Below are 15389 nucleotides of genomic sequence, written 5' to 3'. Positions count from 1 at the left end.
GAAGGATGAAGCTGACAAATGTGAGGAGAAAAGGCAGTAACTGTTACTAAACTCTTGGTAACTCTACTCAAGTAGAGCTGTGCAGAAGTCAAACAATGTGTGTGTGTGTGTGCGTGTGTGTATGCGTGTGTGTATGCGTGTGTGTGTATGCATGTGTGTATGCGTGTGTGTGTGTGCGTGTGTGTGTATGCGTGTGTGTGCGTGTGTGTGTGTGTGTGTGTGTGTGTGTGTGTGTGTGTGGGAGGGCAGCATTAGATCCCACCCAATTGTGCTCAGAGCCTCTTCCTGGTTCTGTGCTCAGGAGTGACCCCTAACAATTCCTGAGAGATCCAGTGTAGCTCTGGAAATGGAAACTGAAATTGCTGAACTAATGAGATGCAAAACAAATTTCTTAACCATTGCGTTTCCTCTCTCTCTCTCTCTCTCTCTCTCTCTCTCTCTCTCTCTCTCTCTCTCTCTCTCTCTCTCTCTCTCTTTCTGCCTCTCTGTCTCTCTCTGTTTCTGTCTCTCTCTCCATCACTCAAACCTACTGTTTTTTTTTCCCATAGAAAGTCGGTGTTTGGATGTTCATATAAATTCTCTTGAATTGTAAATATTGGCAACAAAGTCATTGGAAACAACAGCGCCTTGCAGACTAAACAAAACCCGTTCATAAGCTAGAAGGGTCACCATTTATAGACTGTGTCCACTGATTCCGCCCGAGGAATCTTTCTGGGTTTCCCAGAGGGCTCTTTCCGTTTTGGTTCAGAGCTCCGTCCAGTGGTGCTCAGAGGCTGCTCTGGGTGAGATGCTTGCTCAGAGTCATGCGCAGGGGACCCTGTGGTGCTGGGATCGAACCCAGCCCTTTTACAAGCAACACACAGGCCCCAGCACTTTTCAGCCATCTCCCTCACCCCAGAGGGTTCTTTCTTCTTTCTTTGATTTTTTTAAAAAGACATTGTGTCCTATACACATCTGTTTGATTCAAATGTGTTTTCCGACTGGTTAGGTGAGCATTCTTAGCTCATTCTATATTTTCACAGCCCCTTCACCTCCAACCTCTATCCGTAACTCCAGCCCTAGGGTAAGGAGGGGAAGCCCTGGACAGATGCCCATGTCCAAGGCAGAATCTTAATACCTTGGCTGCCTATCAAGGGAAGGGCCTCATTCTTCCCAGCCCAGACACAGTGGTTGGCACATGGCAGGAAGAGAGGGAATGGGGCTGAGTGGAGAGTGACATGACCAAAGTTTTGTTTCTTAAAAATACCAATGATTGGGCTGGAGCAATAGTACAGCGAGTAGGGGATTTACCTTGCATGCAGTCAACCCAGGTTCAATCCTCAGCATCCCATATGGTCCCCCCGAGCACTGCCAGGAGTAATTCCTGAATGCAGAGCCAGGAGTAACCCCTGAGCATTTCTAGGTGTGACCCCAAAAGAAAAAGAAAAAGAAAGTTGAAGCTAGAGTGATAGTACAACAGGTAGGACATTTGTCTTGCATGCGGCTGACCCAGGTTGGATCCTCAGCACTTGGGTCCCCTGAGCCCTACTAGGTGTGTTCCCTGAGTGCAGAGCCAGGAGTGAAGCCCTGGACATTGCTAGGAATGGTCCAAAACCAAAACAAAACAAAATAACAATGGTGACCGATAACAAGGGAGACAGATCTGAATAGAGAACCTCACCTGGGAGACCGAACTGGTACATTGGTATTGGGAATGGAGGAGAGAGATCAGGTGGAAAAGGAAAGATTAGGCCCAGCTTCAAGTCGTCCAAGGGCTGGATCTCCCCTATCCTTTCAGCCCAATGGACCATCGCAGAAAAAGTCACAGCACGCCAGTGGTATGACTGGTGCTGGAATCGAACTCCGCTAAACTTGTTACCACCTGCCCTTTCATGACCTCTACATCAGTGCCTCTTCTTTGCATGGAATCTGGACCCAAGATGGTGGCTTGGGATTTTCTTTAATACTCTACCACATTGTTTAGGAGATAAAGAACTGATCTCTTGCCAGCCTCTTAAAATCAGACTGGTGAACGTAGCCATTAGGATGCTATAGCAACCACACTACAGAATGCTTTATTGGGCCTGGGGAGAAGGCCCACAAAATGGCAATAGCTATAGAATATTTAGGAAGCAAACCAGATTTTAAGTTGTTGCTTTCCTAACCTCAAAGTATAGGGGGACTGTTTGTAAACAGTCCCATGAGTTTGCTGTAAATAATATGGTTGCCTAAAAAGGCTTTAATTTCTGAAGACGGGTTCGGAGTATCCCAAACAAACCATTTTCAAAATTGGTTTAGGCCTCCGCGGTCTTATAAAACTCACCTCAAACACTGTATTATGGTCCTGTTATGCTCTTATATCCTGTAATTGGAACCGGCTTCCTCTTCATACACAGAAGGATGCTTAAAATGCACCTTGGAGAAAATAGTCTGAGATGAAACCACCCGTTTCCTTCCATCCACTTAGATACTGTGACAAAGAAAGGCTCTTTGCTTTTTAGGTGTTATGGGGGGATGGGGGGATGTTTTGTGGGTCATACTCAGTGAGGCACGGGGGTTTGTGCCCAGTGGTACCCAGGGTGGAAGCTGGTCCTCCAGCATACAAAGTATGTGCTCAGCCCTTGGTGCCATCTCTCCAGCCGTCTTTTCTCTTTGGAAGGAAATCCAGAAAGCTGTAATCCGCCTCAGCACACGCGGTAGCCCAGACCCACTGGCAGCTCCATGTCCGGATATGCGTATGTCTGTGTCTGACACTAAGGAGAGACGTGGGTTACGTCTCTCTGCATCTGTACGTGCACACAAGCAGGCGGGTGCTGCTTGCCTGTGGCAGCCGTGCACGTGCACATGTATCTTCCCCTTCTCCAGGGGAGGGGGTTCCTTCTTGCCCTTTTAACCAGGGGCATGATGTCAGCAGAGGAGATGAATCACAACTCCAGCAAGAGCACTGGAGTTAGAGAGCCTTGTTCAAATCCCAGATCCCCTTCTGACTTGTTCTTTGTTCCCAGGCAAATTAGTTACTTCTTCAAGCCTCATCTTGGCTCTCTAAAAAATGAGAATAAAATTAGCACCTACTTGATTTGGGTTTTTTTTTTTTGCTATCAATGAGATAATATATGGTAAATAAAGTACAACAAAGGGCACAAACTAGGTATTCAAAAAACAATAACTATAAGACTGGAAAAATAGTGCAGTAGGTAGAGGACTTGACTTGAATATGGTTCAATTCTAGGTTCAATTCCGAGCAGCCGGTTTGGTCCCCCAGCACTGACAAGAGTGATGCCTGAGTACAGAGTCAATGTAAGACCTGAGAACAAATACTCAGTGTGGCCCAAATACTCCCCAATGTTTTAAATTTCAATTTTTAAAACATGAAATGTTGGGGCTGGAGCACAGCAGGTAGGGCATTTGCCTTACATGCGGTCAACCCTGGTTTGATTCCCAGCATCCCATATGGTCTCCTGAGCATCACCAGGAGTAAATTCCTGAGTGCATGAGCCAGGAATAACCCCTGTGCAATGCTGGGTGTGACCCAAAAAGCAAAAAACCAAAAAATGTTAACTGTGATGATGATGATGATGATGATGATGATGATGATGATGATGATGATGATGATGATGATGACGACAACGACGACTCCTTCTTAGTCCTTGCTTACAGGAAAAGTCAGGTGGAATCAGCCAAACTATTTTCCAGCCCAGGGTGTTGTGCATTTCTCCCTCTTCTCCTCTGCCTGGTTGCCTCCCAGAGGCAACTCTTTGTCCTGGGTTTTCTTGGGGGTGTCTAAAACTAAGTTCAGAGATCCAAGTGCTTCCATAGTCTTAATCCTCTTCTATCTTTCAAAAGTTGTGCAGCTCTGGGGCTGGAGCAGTAGCACAGCAGGTAGGGCATTTGCCTTGCATGCCGCAGACTTTGGGTTCAATTCCCAGCATCCCATATGGTCCCCCCACTCGCAAACACTGCCAGGAGTAACTCCTGAATGCATGAGCCAGGAGTAACCCTTGTGCATGGCTAGGTGTGACCCAAAAAAAAAAATTTGTGCAGCTCTGATTATCTTCTATAGAACTAGATTATTCCAGGGTCCCCCAAGGCCTGACCTTGGAACTCTTCCTGGGTGAAGGGGAACTTCTCTGAACTTCATTGCACAGAGAGTAAGCCTTTAATAAATGTTTTTTGGGGGCCAAAAAGATAGTACAGGAGGTAAGGCATTCAGCTTTGCACTCAGCTGACCCCAGTTCAAATTCCTAACTCTGTGTGTGGCCCCGCTGAGCACTGCCATTACCAGGGATCACTCCTGGCCAAAGAGCCAGGAGAGTGACCCTAGATATGGCCCCTAAACAAGCAAAAAACAAAAACAAACAAACAAACCCAATTTTCCATCTTGAAATTTTTGGAGGAACATACTCATTGGTGCTCAGTGCTCACTCCCTGCTCTGAACTCAGGAAACACTCCTGGCAGGGCAGGGAGCCGTACGTGATGCCCAGGATAGAACCAGGGTTGGGCGCATGCAAGCACCTTACCCATTGTACTACCTTGAATGTTTTAGTTTGTTTGGGGGCCACACCTGGCAGTGCTCGGGAAGCCTGCGTGAGCCCAGAGCCTCCTCCATTCAGGCACTGTCCTCCCACTGAGCTGCGCCCCACCCTTCAGCCCCCGCTTCCATTCACTGTGTCCTCAGGCTTCCTGTTTCCCCATCTCTGTGAGGTAGGCGGTGAGGTATGCCGATGAGGCAAATAGCCTCTGAGGTCACAGCGTTTGGGATAAATATAGGCCCCATCCTTACTAGTTCAATTGTTTTCCTTTTATTATTTTATTTTGGTGTTTGAACTACACCCAAATGGTGCTCTGGGGCTACTCCCAACCTAGACTGGCAAACACGAGTCATTAGGACGAGATAAAGATCGTAGAACAGAATCCGTGATTGACTTGATGTTTGGACCACACCTGGTGGTGCTCAGGGGCTACCACCCCTCAGCACAGTACTCAGAGGGTCACGGGGTGTCAGGATAGAATCTGGGACAATGCACGTGCTACAGCTTTTACCACGTAAAGTGCATTGCAGCCCTTGGAACTATCCCCACATGTTAAAAAACAAAACAAAACAAAAAACATTTTAAAGTTTCTTATAGGAGCTTTTCCTGACTGGCCGCCCCAGGCCCACGTCCAGCAGTGGGGGCTGTGAAGAGCTGTAGAATCAAACTTAGGTTTTACTTGAGTTAGTAAATGCTGGCCTTAACCATACTGCTGGCCTTAATTTTACTTTTTTGAAATTTTTGAATTTTTTTTTTTTTATTTTGGTCTACACTGGTCAGTGCAGGGCTTACTCCTAACTCTGTACTCAGGGATCACTCCTGGCATGGCCCCAAATATATATTACAAATAGATAAATATATATGTATAAATGTGTGTATAGTGTCAGGCATTGACCCTAGGGTATACATGTGTTAGGCAAGCATCTGACCTATTCTATCTCTCAGCCTTACATTTCTAAACCTTGTCTTCTTCTTCTATAATGAAGGGTTTGTTTTTGTTTTAGGGGAGACATATCGGCTATACGTAGGATACTCAAAGGTTATTCCTGGCTCTGCGATCAGGAATTTCTCCTGGCAGTGCTTGGGTGACCATATGAGATGCTGAGAATCGAACCCGAGTCTGCCATGTTCAAGGCAGCACCCTATCTGCTGTACTATCTCTCCAACCACTACAAGGCCCTTTATTGGTCAATAAATTATTTCTCTCCAACTCAACTGGAACGTAAGGGTCCCATACCCTACCTCTCCCTCCCATCACTCCCATACCCTACCTCTCCCTCCCTTCACTCCTGGCATGGCCCCAAGGGAACATATAAATAAATATAACAATACATAAATATATGCATAAATGTGTGTATAGCAGGATGAAGTGATAGTGCAGCGGGTAGGGTGTGCACCTTGCACGTGGCCAATCTGGGTTCGATTCCTCCGCCCTTCTCAGAGAGCCCGGCAAGCTACCGAGAGTATCTCGCCTGCACGGCAGAGCCTGGCAAGCTACCCGTAGCGTATTCGATATGCCAAAAACAGTAACAAGTCTCACAATGGAGATGTTACTGGTTCCCGCTCAAGCAAATCGATGAGCACCGGGATGACAGTGACAGTGTGTATAGTACCAGGAATTGACCCCAGGTCATCCATGTGCAAGGCAAGCACCTGACCTGCTGTTCTTTCTCTCCAGCCCCCTACATTACATTTTCTTCTATAAAGAGGGGCTGCTCTTGTACCTACTGCATGCACCTGTATCGTGTGAAGATTGAATGTGATGAATTAAAGTTTTGACCCTGGTGCAGCCTCAGTCCGTGCTGCTGCCCTGCTTCTGTCACTGGGGCTATGTTGCAGGGCTCAGGATGCCTGAGGCCACCCGGCTTCTCAGCCAAGGCAGGGACACACTTGGCAAGACATTTAAGTTTCTCTTTTAATGCACCGTTAAGCTCCCTGGATATCCACCATGCAGGGGTACCCAGGTCCTCAAGGAGGTAGAGGTAGGGTGGGGGACCCTTAACTTCAAATTCCAGGTGAGTTGGAGAGAAATACTTTATTGATCCGAAAAGGGCCTTTTGGTGGCTGAAGAGATATAGTACAGCAGATGGGGTGCTGCCCTGCACACGCCAGACTCGGGTTTTATCACTGGCATCCCATATGGTCCCCCAAGCACTGACAGGAGAAATTTCTGGGCGCAGAGCCAGGAGTAACCCCTGAGTACCCTGAGTATAGCCAGTGTGCTAAAACAAACTGTCACTGTCACTGTCATCCTATTGCTCATCAATTTGTTCGAGCGGGCACCAGTAACGGCTCTCATTGAGAGACTTGTTGTTACTGTGTTTGGCACATCCAGTACGCACGGGTAGCTTGCCAGGCTCTGCCGTGCGGGCTCCATACTCTCAGTAGCTTGCCAGGCTCTCCGAGAGGGCTGGAGGAATCGAACTTGGGTCTGCCTCGTGAAAGGCGAATGCACAACCGCTGTGCTATCGCTCCAGCTAAACCAAAAACAAGGAGCTTGCTTCGTGCTTTCCTTCGGTGAAATGTGCCACCATTGCCTCTAGGCCTCTGATGCTTGGCCTTCACCTCTGTCCGAGGGAAGAGAGAGATGGGGCCAGGGCCAGAGGATGAGCCACCACGTGGAGTGGGGTGGACTGGGGTGGGGTTGCATCCTGCACTACCCCTCCAAGCCCTAGGGAGGGGCTGCCGGACCAGAGGAAACAGGCCCCATCAGCTTATCCTTGGGCGGGGTTTCCCAAAAGCTCATGTTTGAAGGGGGATCATTGTTCAGAAGTTCCGCTCAGTTTTAATGACTACCCTGATGCTCACTCCTGTAAGGTTTCTAAGACTCAGGAGGAGCATAAAGCTACTCAACGGAAGAGGGTTCTCTGGCCTCCATTCCCCCCTGCCCCCAAGTCATCCGTGCGGGGAAAGAAGAGGGAAGAGGGAAGAGGGACGGAGGGACCCAGGCCTTCCCCCATTCTTCTCACTGTGATTAAGCAAAGTCATTCCATGGAGGGATCTATTTTGTAAAATGGGGCTGATATTATTTGTGTCCCAGAAATAAACCTGACCTAGGGATACTATCTTTTGTGTGTGTGTGTGTGTGTGTGTGTGTGTGTGTGTGTGTGTGTGTGAGAACTGGGCAGTGGTGGGGAAGTTGAGGGGACACACACCCAGTGATACTCAAGAGCAATTTTGTGGCATTGCTCTGGGTACTATACCTGGGGCTGTGGATCAAACCAGGGTCAGCTGCACACAGGCATGAACCTTAGCTGCGATAGAGTATCTTTTGAAGGTGAAATTTAGCAGCTTTCATGTTTGTTTGTGTGTTCATTTGTTTGTGGGCCACACCCTCAGGGCTCATGTCTGACTCCTGGCTCTGTGATCAGGGATCACTCCTGCTGGTGCTCTCGGGACCATATGTGGTGCCAGAGGTCAAACCCAGGCCAGCCTCAGGTACAACATGCACCTTACTCACTGTATTATATCTCTCTAGACCCAAAATGTGCCTTTAAGACAAAGTTAAGGTTTGGAGACATAGTACCAGGGTTAAAGTACCTGCCTTACATGTGGTCAAACACAGTGCACTCCCCAGCACCACAGGTGGTCCACAGAGTACCCCGAGGGGTGACCTCTGATCACACAGTCTCGAGTGACTCCTGAGCACTGCCAGATGTGGCTCCAAGGCTCCCCTCCACCTCCACCCCACCCCCAATTGTGACAAAGTGACAAACTTCTTGTAGCAGTTCATTGAGAGGAAATTGTAGGGCAAGCCACCAAGCTGACCCAATTCCTGCAACTATTATAACTATTTGTACCTTGCAATAAAGAATTGATCACGCACAATCCACTGTGTTTAGATCCTGTAAAATTATGAAGTATGTCTTATCATGAATATAAAGCATTTAAAGATCCAAATTATAAAGTAGGCAATACAATCAGTGTTATTATATTAAAATTTAATTAATCTTATTTTAGCTTACTTTAAATGTCATGTAATTGCAAACAGTTGTTATTGTTTCACCATCTGGTTTGTTCAGTTGATCCTTAACAAGAATGCTTTATTATTGCAATCTTTCCTGTTCGTGGCTCTGGTTTCTTGATTTAGAGCAACATAAATCATGCTTCATGGGCTAAATCTGGCATGGTGCCTGGTTGTGTAAATAAAGTTTTATTGGAGTCCAGCCATGCCCATTTGTTGACATGTGGTTTTTTCATTCTATAATCGCAGCTTGAGAAGTTACAGCAGAAATAACATGAGTGCAAACTCCAAATGTTTAGTATGTGGCAAAGAGAAAAATGCTGTTAGTCCTAATTGAGTATAATACTAGACAGTTGGAATTTAGGTAATTTTGTACAGATCTTGGTTGAAAATTATCCTTGAATTATTTTTAGGGAAAATAATTTAAGGGAATAAATGATAGTAACAAATACTGTGCAGATAAGTTAAGCTTATTTAAGAAAATAATCTTTTAACGCATTAGGTTATGAGAATCATATATAAATATCAGTTATGCCAATTACAACATTAATATCTGTTTGTTAAGATAGACCCTGTGAACTTCTATTTATTTTAATTTTTTGAGAATTTTTTGTTACTTTTTTAGCTTCTAAGGCGATGACTTTATTTGCAATAAGACAGTTATTAAAAATATACTTGGGGGGGGCTGGAACAATAGCACAGTGGGGAGGGCATTTGCCTGGCACATGGCAGACCCGGGTTCGATTCCCAGCATCCCATATGGTCCCCTGAGCACCGCCCCAGGGGTAATTCCTGAGTTCAGACTGAGTTCAGAGCCATGAGTAACCCCTATGCATCGCCAGGTGTGACCCAAAAAGCAAATATATATATATATATATATATATATACACTTTATATATATACTTTATATATATGTATATATATATATATACTTTGGGGCTCTATCGATAACACAGCTGCAGGACATTTGCCTTGCAAGTGACCTATCCAGGTTTGATCTGTGGCACCACATATAATTCCCTGCACCCCACCAGTAGTGAGCACAGAGTCAGAAGTAAGGCCTAAATTCCTCTGGGTATGGCAAAAAATTCTCAAAAAATTAAAATAAATAAAAATATACTTGTGGTGGGGCTGGAGAGCTTACAGAGAATAGACAGATTGCCTTGCATGTGGCCCATCCTCAGTAGCACATATGGTCCCCTAAGAGTGCCAGGGATCACTCAAGAGCAGAGAGCCAGGAATGGCCTCTGAGTACTGCTAGGTGTGGCCCATAAACAAACAAACAAAAAAGCAGTCAGTCAATCAATGTTAGTGGCGGTAGGTTTTCGAAGCTTAGGATCATGAATGATGGAGAATCATTTCTATGGGATGCTCCACTAGATTCAGAGGTGAGGTTCTGTGTTCTGGAGCTCATTTCAAGCCCTAAGTAAGACTTCAGTAGGAGGCCTGGATTTTAGAGTCTATTCTGACCTCTATTCTGGGCTGGGAATAGCGCTATATGATTTAGACCACAGGATTTAGACCACAGATTCCAAATTTGAACATCGTGGGGGAGGGACTGAAGCGATAGCACAGTGAGTGGGCATTTGCCTTTCATGCTGCTAAGGCAGGTTCGGTCCCCAGCACCCCATATGGCCCCTGGAGCCTTCCAGGAATGACTCCTGAGCACAGAGCCAGCAGCAAGCCCTGAGCATCTCCAGGTGTGGCCCAAAAACAAAACAAAACAAAACAAAATCAGGGAAGAACAAAAGGGGGTTGGAAATTAGATGAAAAATGGTCATGCTAGTGGTGGTTGCCAGTCAGGTAAGTGGCTGTGGCTCGTCATGAATTTCCTTTGTAGGCTGCATGGACGGGGGGGTGGGGGGCGCAGGGGTGGAGGTGCAGAATGCCAGTCGTCTGTCCATCCTGCTGACTGCACTTGGCTCAGATGGCACCCTTGTTTTTCAGGAGTCGGGTGGGAGAGTGTGCTGCTGAAGGGCAGTGAGGCAGCCTCCGATGCCATAGAGACTTACGGCGCAGACATGACCATCAAGGTAAGGGAGTCTCTCTTGTTTCCTTCTCGCTCTGCATTGCTAGAGGAAAGCATTCGACGGCAGGCTTCACGTGAGCCTGAGCATTGCCGTCCGCCCTGCCAGCTTCTCAAACGGCACCAAATCCTTAGAAACCAAGCAGAATAAGATTTCCCAAAGTGTGGGGTGTGAATTAGGGAGCCCCCTAAACCTGAGAATCCAAGCCTGTGATTTCTCAGTAGGGTTTAGTGGGGTTTCTGGTGAATATCTCCCCAGAGTGTGTCTTCAAGTAGCCACTCTGCAAGGGCAGCAATCATCATCATCATCATATCATCATCATTCCGTTGATCGTCGATTTTCTCGAGCGATCTCAGTAACGTCTCTATTCGTCCTAGCCCAGAGATTTTAGAAGCCTCTCTTTACACGTTCTTCCCAATGGTGCTGCATTGGAGGCTCTTTCAAGGTCAGGGAATGAGATCCATCATTGTTACTGGTTTTGGCATAGGAATACGCCATGGAGAGTTTGCCAGGCTCTCCCATGTGGGCAGGATACTCTCGGTAGCTTGCCAGGTTCTCCAAGAGGGAGAACTAGGCTATAAGATGTCTCCTTCCGGGAGTTTGGTTTTATAGTCTCTGGATGTTGGCCATTGGTGGGATTACACAGCGCCGGGGGGGGCAGTTTCTGGGTGTGACCGCCTAGCTACTGGAAAATGGGGGATCTGGGTGGAAGAGGCCCAGTCCTGATCTGAGCAGCCTTGGAGGTCTCAGTCCCGGGTCCCGCACACCTGGGTTCCTCTGCCGGTACCTTCATGCGTGAGACTCATCTGGACGTGTGGAGAGGGGCCTTGAGCATGGCTATGGCTGGGCTCTGGAGGTCTTTGGCTGCCAGGGCTCCGCTCGGGGTGGGGAGAGAAACTGAAACCCACCCCCACCCCCAGGGGCCCCGGTGAAGACAGCCAGGCGCGGGGGCAAGAGACTCTCTGCAAAGTAGATCTGAAAATTCCAAGTTGAGAAACTCGGCCCCAGTGTTCATTGTGGAAAAAGGTCAGAGAGGCAGAATGAGCTTTGAACTTGACTCAAGATTTCCACTGATGTCAGTGGGAAGGGAGCACATGGCCCACTCCAGCTGGAATGCTAATAGCCAAAGGTTTCACCAAAATGAGTCATTTGATAATTAAGTTAATTATCACTGTTCAAATTAATTGCTTGCGTTTATAATCATTGCCTCGAGTATGGTATCTGTAGCAGTTCAGCCACTTCCCGTTTCATGGGATTAGACAGAAAGGAACCAGGCTCCTTTCTTAGAATTCTGTTTACATTTCAGTTAACAAAGGCTGGGGGTGGAAGGGCTTTTGAACATTTTTGTTTGAATGATTAGAATTTAAATATATGCCACATGAATTTTCCTTTGAAAAGCAAAAATTAATATTCTTCTCTATGGCGATAAGACTAGAAAGTACTCATGTCTGAATTTATTAGTAAAGGTTGTACAAAAGAATATCCACAATGAATTTATCCAAGCTTTCCTTTGTAACATGAATATGAAATATGAATATATATCTGTTTAAAGTGTCATAGAAAGCAAACAAAATACCATAGGGTACCCCATGGTTCCAGGTAGTGACCCCAAGCTCAGAGTTGGGATTAGGCCACAGCACTGCCCAGTGTGACCCAAACCACCCCTCCGCCCCCAAAAAAGTCAACCCATATAATACTGAATATCCAACATTAAATATTCATTTACATGCAATTATGTCTAGCAAATGTGCAAGATAATGCTATAAGTTATTGTAATATATTGATGTTTTACTCATTATTGTAACATTTGAGTTACTCTTGTATTAGATAGAGAGCTATAGATACTGATAGACTTGAAAGATTAAGATTTTCTATTTTGAAATCTGCCTTTATTATAAGAATCAACTTCTGGGGCTGGCGCAATAGCACAGCAGGTAGGGCATTTGCCTTGCACTCGGCCAACCTAGATTCGATTCCCAGCATCCCATATGGTTCCCCAAGCACTGCCAGGAGTAATTCCTGAGTGCATAAGCCCTGTGCAACATCAGGTGTGACCCAAAAAGCAAAAAAAAAGAGAGAGAGAGAGAGAGAGAGAGAGAGAGAGAATCAACTTCTGAGATGTTGATGTGCATACAGATATTTAGACGATCGGAAAGATGGGGGTTTTCTTTATAGAATCAAATGGCTTAGTCTGTTGTTTCATCAAAGAAAGTCTTGCCCAAGTGCCACTTTATAAGGTTACTACTTAGTACCAGAATCTTGGTCGAAGGGTTTTTTATTTTGATTTGTTTCTTTTTGGTTTTGATTTTGGGATCACAGCAGCAGTGTTCAGGTCTTACCCCTAGCTCTGCATTTAGAGATCACTTCCAGCAGGACTCAGGGAACCATAGGGAGTACACAGGATCCACCTCGGGTTGGAAGGCAAGTACTCTCTACCTGCTTTACTCTCTCTCTCTGGCCCTTGATTTTTGTTTGTCTTTATTTAGGATATCTAAGCTGGGTAAGCTTAGATATCATTCTTCATCCTCCTTCTCTTTAATGAATACTAGAGATTTTTTGTTTTTAATGAAAATAGGATTTGGGCCAAGGAGATAGTTAAAAACACTAAAGTACATGCTTGACATGTGGAAGACCCACGTCCTATCCTAACACTATCTGGGCCCAGAGCACCCTCAGGTGTGGTCTCCAAAACAAAATTACAAAAAGATTTTAAAAAGTTAAACAGCATAGAAATATTTATCAGTCAGTCCTTATAAATCTTAAGTTTCTTTCTTACTGTCATCCTCACTAAAGAACTTTTAGTGAGAATTTTCACTCAGAAATTCCTTGTACTAAAGAATTTGTAAAACATCTAGATTAATGGAAGTTAGGAAATAGTCCTCTTTAGATCTTTTACTTTTGGTTTCCCAATGAGACAACATCCATTAATTTGTTCCTGCAGCCAATCTGGGTTTGATCCCACCACCATTTATAGTCCCCTGAGTACTGCCAGGAGACCCCCTGGGTGTAAAGCCAGGATTAAGCCCAGAACATTCCATGGATGTGGTCCTAAACACGCCGCCAAAACAAATAAACAAACAAACAAAAAAACCCTGATTCATTGACACTCCCAAAGGGAATGTCTGAAATCCCTGCAATTGTTTGGTTTCCTCTATTTTTTTTTTTATTTTAGAAGTCTCTATATTAGTGTTTAGAAATTTTCTTTCTGAAAGGTGCAACTTTGTAATGTTGTCATTGTCTGAATATAATTTTGCCTACTGTAACTACATGTAGTAGATGTACGTGTAGCACCATATCTTATTTTGAAATGACAGTTATGCTGCTAAAAATGTGCATGACTCAGAAAAGTGAATTCACTCATAAACAAACTTCTGTCATTCTGAAGAACACTGAACGAAGATAATATTTTTAAAAATAAAAATAAACCAACTCTGGGGGCCAGAGTGATAGTATAGCGAGTAGGGCGTTTGCTTTGCATGCGGCCAACCAGAGTTCAATCCCCAGGTCCCCCAAGTACCACCAGGAGTAATTCCTGAGGTCAGAGCCAGGAGTATCCCCTGAGCATCACTGGGTGTGACCCAAAAAGCAAAAGAAATAAAATAAAATAAGCCAACTCTGGGGCCAAACAGATACAACAGTGGATAAAGCACTTGTGCATAAGCAAGCTGGGTTCAATCCCAGGACCACACATGTTCTCCCAGCACGGTGAGGAGTGATCCCCGAGCACAAAACCAGGAGTTAGCCCAGAGAACAATTAGATATGCCCCACAAACCAAAAATAAAATAAGACTCTAAAGAACAGACTGATGTAAGTAGAACATCACATGGACATGCTCAACAATATTAAATCACTCAATTTATTAGGTTGAATTATGTACCCTTTCCTTCCCCCAAAAAATATGCGTTCATGTTGTCAGCCCTAATACCTGTGAATATGACCTTATTTAGAAAAAGAATCTTTGTTCGTGTAATTCAGTTAAGAATTTCAAGATGAAATCCATTCTGATTAATCCTAATTAACCTACAGACCCTAATTAATCCTAATTAATCTATAGATTATTCTGTAAACTCTAAAGCCAATGACATGTTTCTTTATAAGAGACTGTGAGAAAGGAAACACACGGGGTAGACAATCATATATATGAAAAGACAGAGGCAGAAACTGGGGTGAAGCAGGCCCAATCCCAGGAGCACGTGGCAGACCCCAGTTCGAAACCCCAGCACCTCCAGAAATCCTGGGCTCAGAGCCCATAAGAGCTCCTGAGCATTGCTAGGTATGGGCCACCTCACCACCAAAAAAGAAGAGAAAAACTCTAATCTGTTTCAGTTTCTTTCACCGTTCAGCAGAAGAAAGGGACAGTCATGGTTCGGGATGGCTCTTAAATCTGATTCTACTTTGCTGCTTACATTGATGTATAAAGAAAAGGTATGGATCAGTGTTTTCTAAAACGTGTCTGCCCTTGCCCTTGAGAATTGTCTGTGTCAGTGTTTAAACAAACCTCTTCCAAACTTGACCTTTCAAAATTCATATTCAGAAGATCTGAGCAAGCTAGGAGCACCCCCAGAGGACAGAGCCAGGAGTAGCCTCTGAACGCTGTTGGTGTGCCCCCCTCCACCAAGAGAGAGAGAGGGAGGGAGAGACAGAGACAGAGAGAGACAGAGAGAGAGAGAGAGGGAGAGAGACAGAGGGAGAAGAGGAAGTGAGAGGGAGAGGGAGAGAGAGGGAGAGGGAGAGAGAGGGCGAGAGAGAGGGAGAGAGAGGGAGAGGGAGAGGGAGAGGAGATAGTGACATGAAAATTATGTGTTTGAGCAAAATCCATTCAAAGGGGAGAGGCTTTTATAAAGAAAAGTGAAAACAGGTAAGGAAAGGAAGTTACTTGATTGTCTAG

At 45.4% G+C, this 15389-nt stretch overlaps 1 protein-coding gene across 3 annotated transcripts in view; it reads left to right on the top strand.

Moving 5' to 3' along the window:
- The window catches only part of PALM2AKAP2 (PALM2 and AKAP2 fusion), a 525161-nt gene that overhangs the window by 348418 nt on the left and 161354 nt on the right, over positions 1–15389 (top strand). For all 3 annotated transcript variants that reach the window (XM_055130289.1, XM_055130281.1, XM_055130274.1), the window contains exon 7: positions 10421–10506. In XM_055130289.1, coding sequence (XP_054986264.1) covers positions 10421–10506 — 86 coding nt within the window. The remainder of the gene's footprint in view (positions 1–10420; positions 10507–15389) is intronic.

Source organism: Sorex araneus, chromosome 1 (assembly GCF_027595985.1).
Source record: "Sorex araneus isolate mSorAra2 chromosome 1, mSorAra2.pri, whole genome shotgun sequence".
Taxonomy (NCBI): domain Eukaryota; kingdom Metazoa; phylum Chordata; class Mammalia; order Eulipotyphla; family Soricidae; genus Sorex; species Sorex araneus.
Note: the sequence above shows the minus strand (reverse complement) of the source record. Positions and strands in the feature narration are given on the sequence as shown.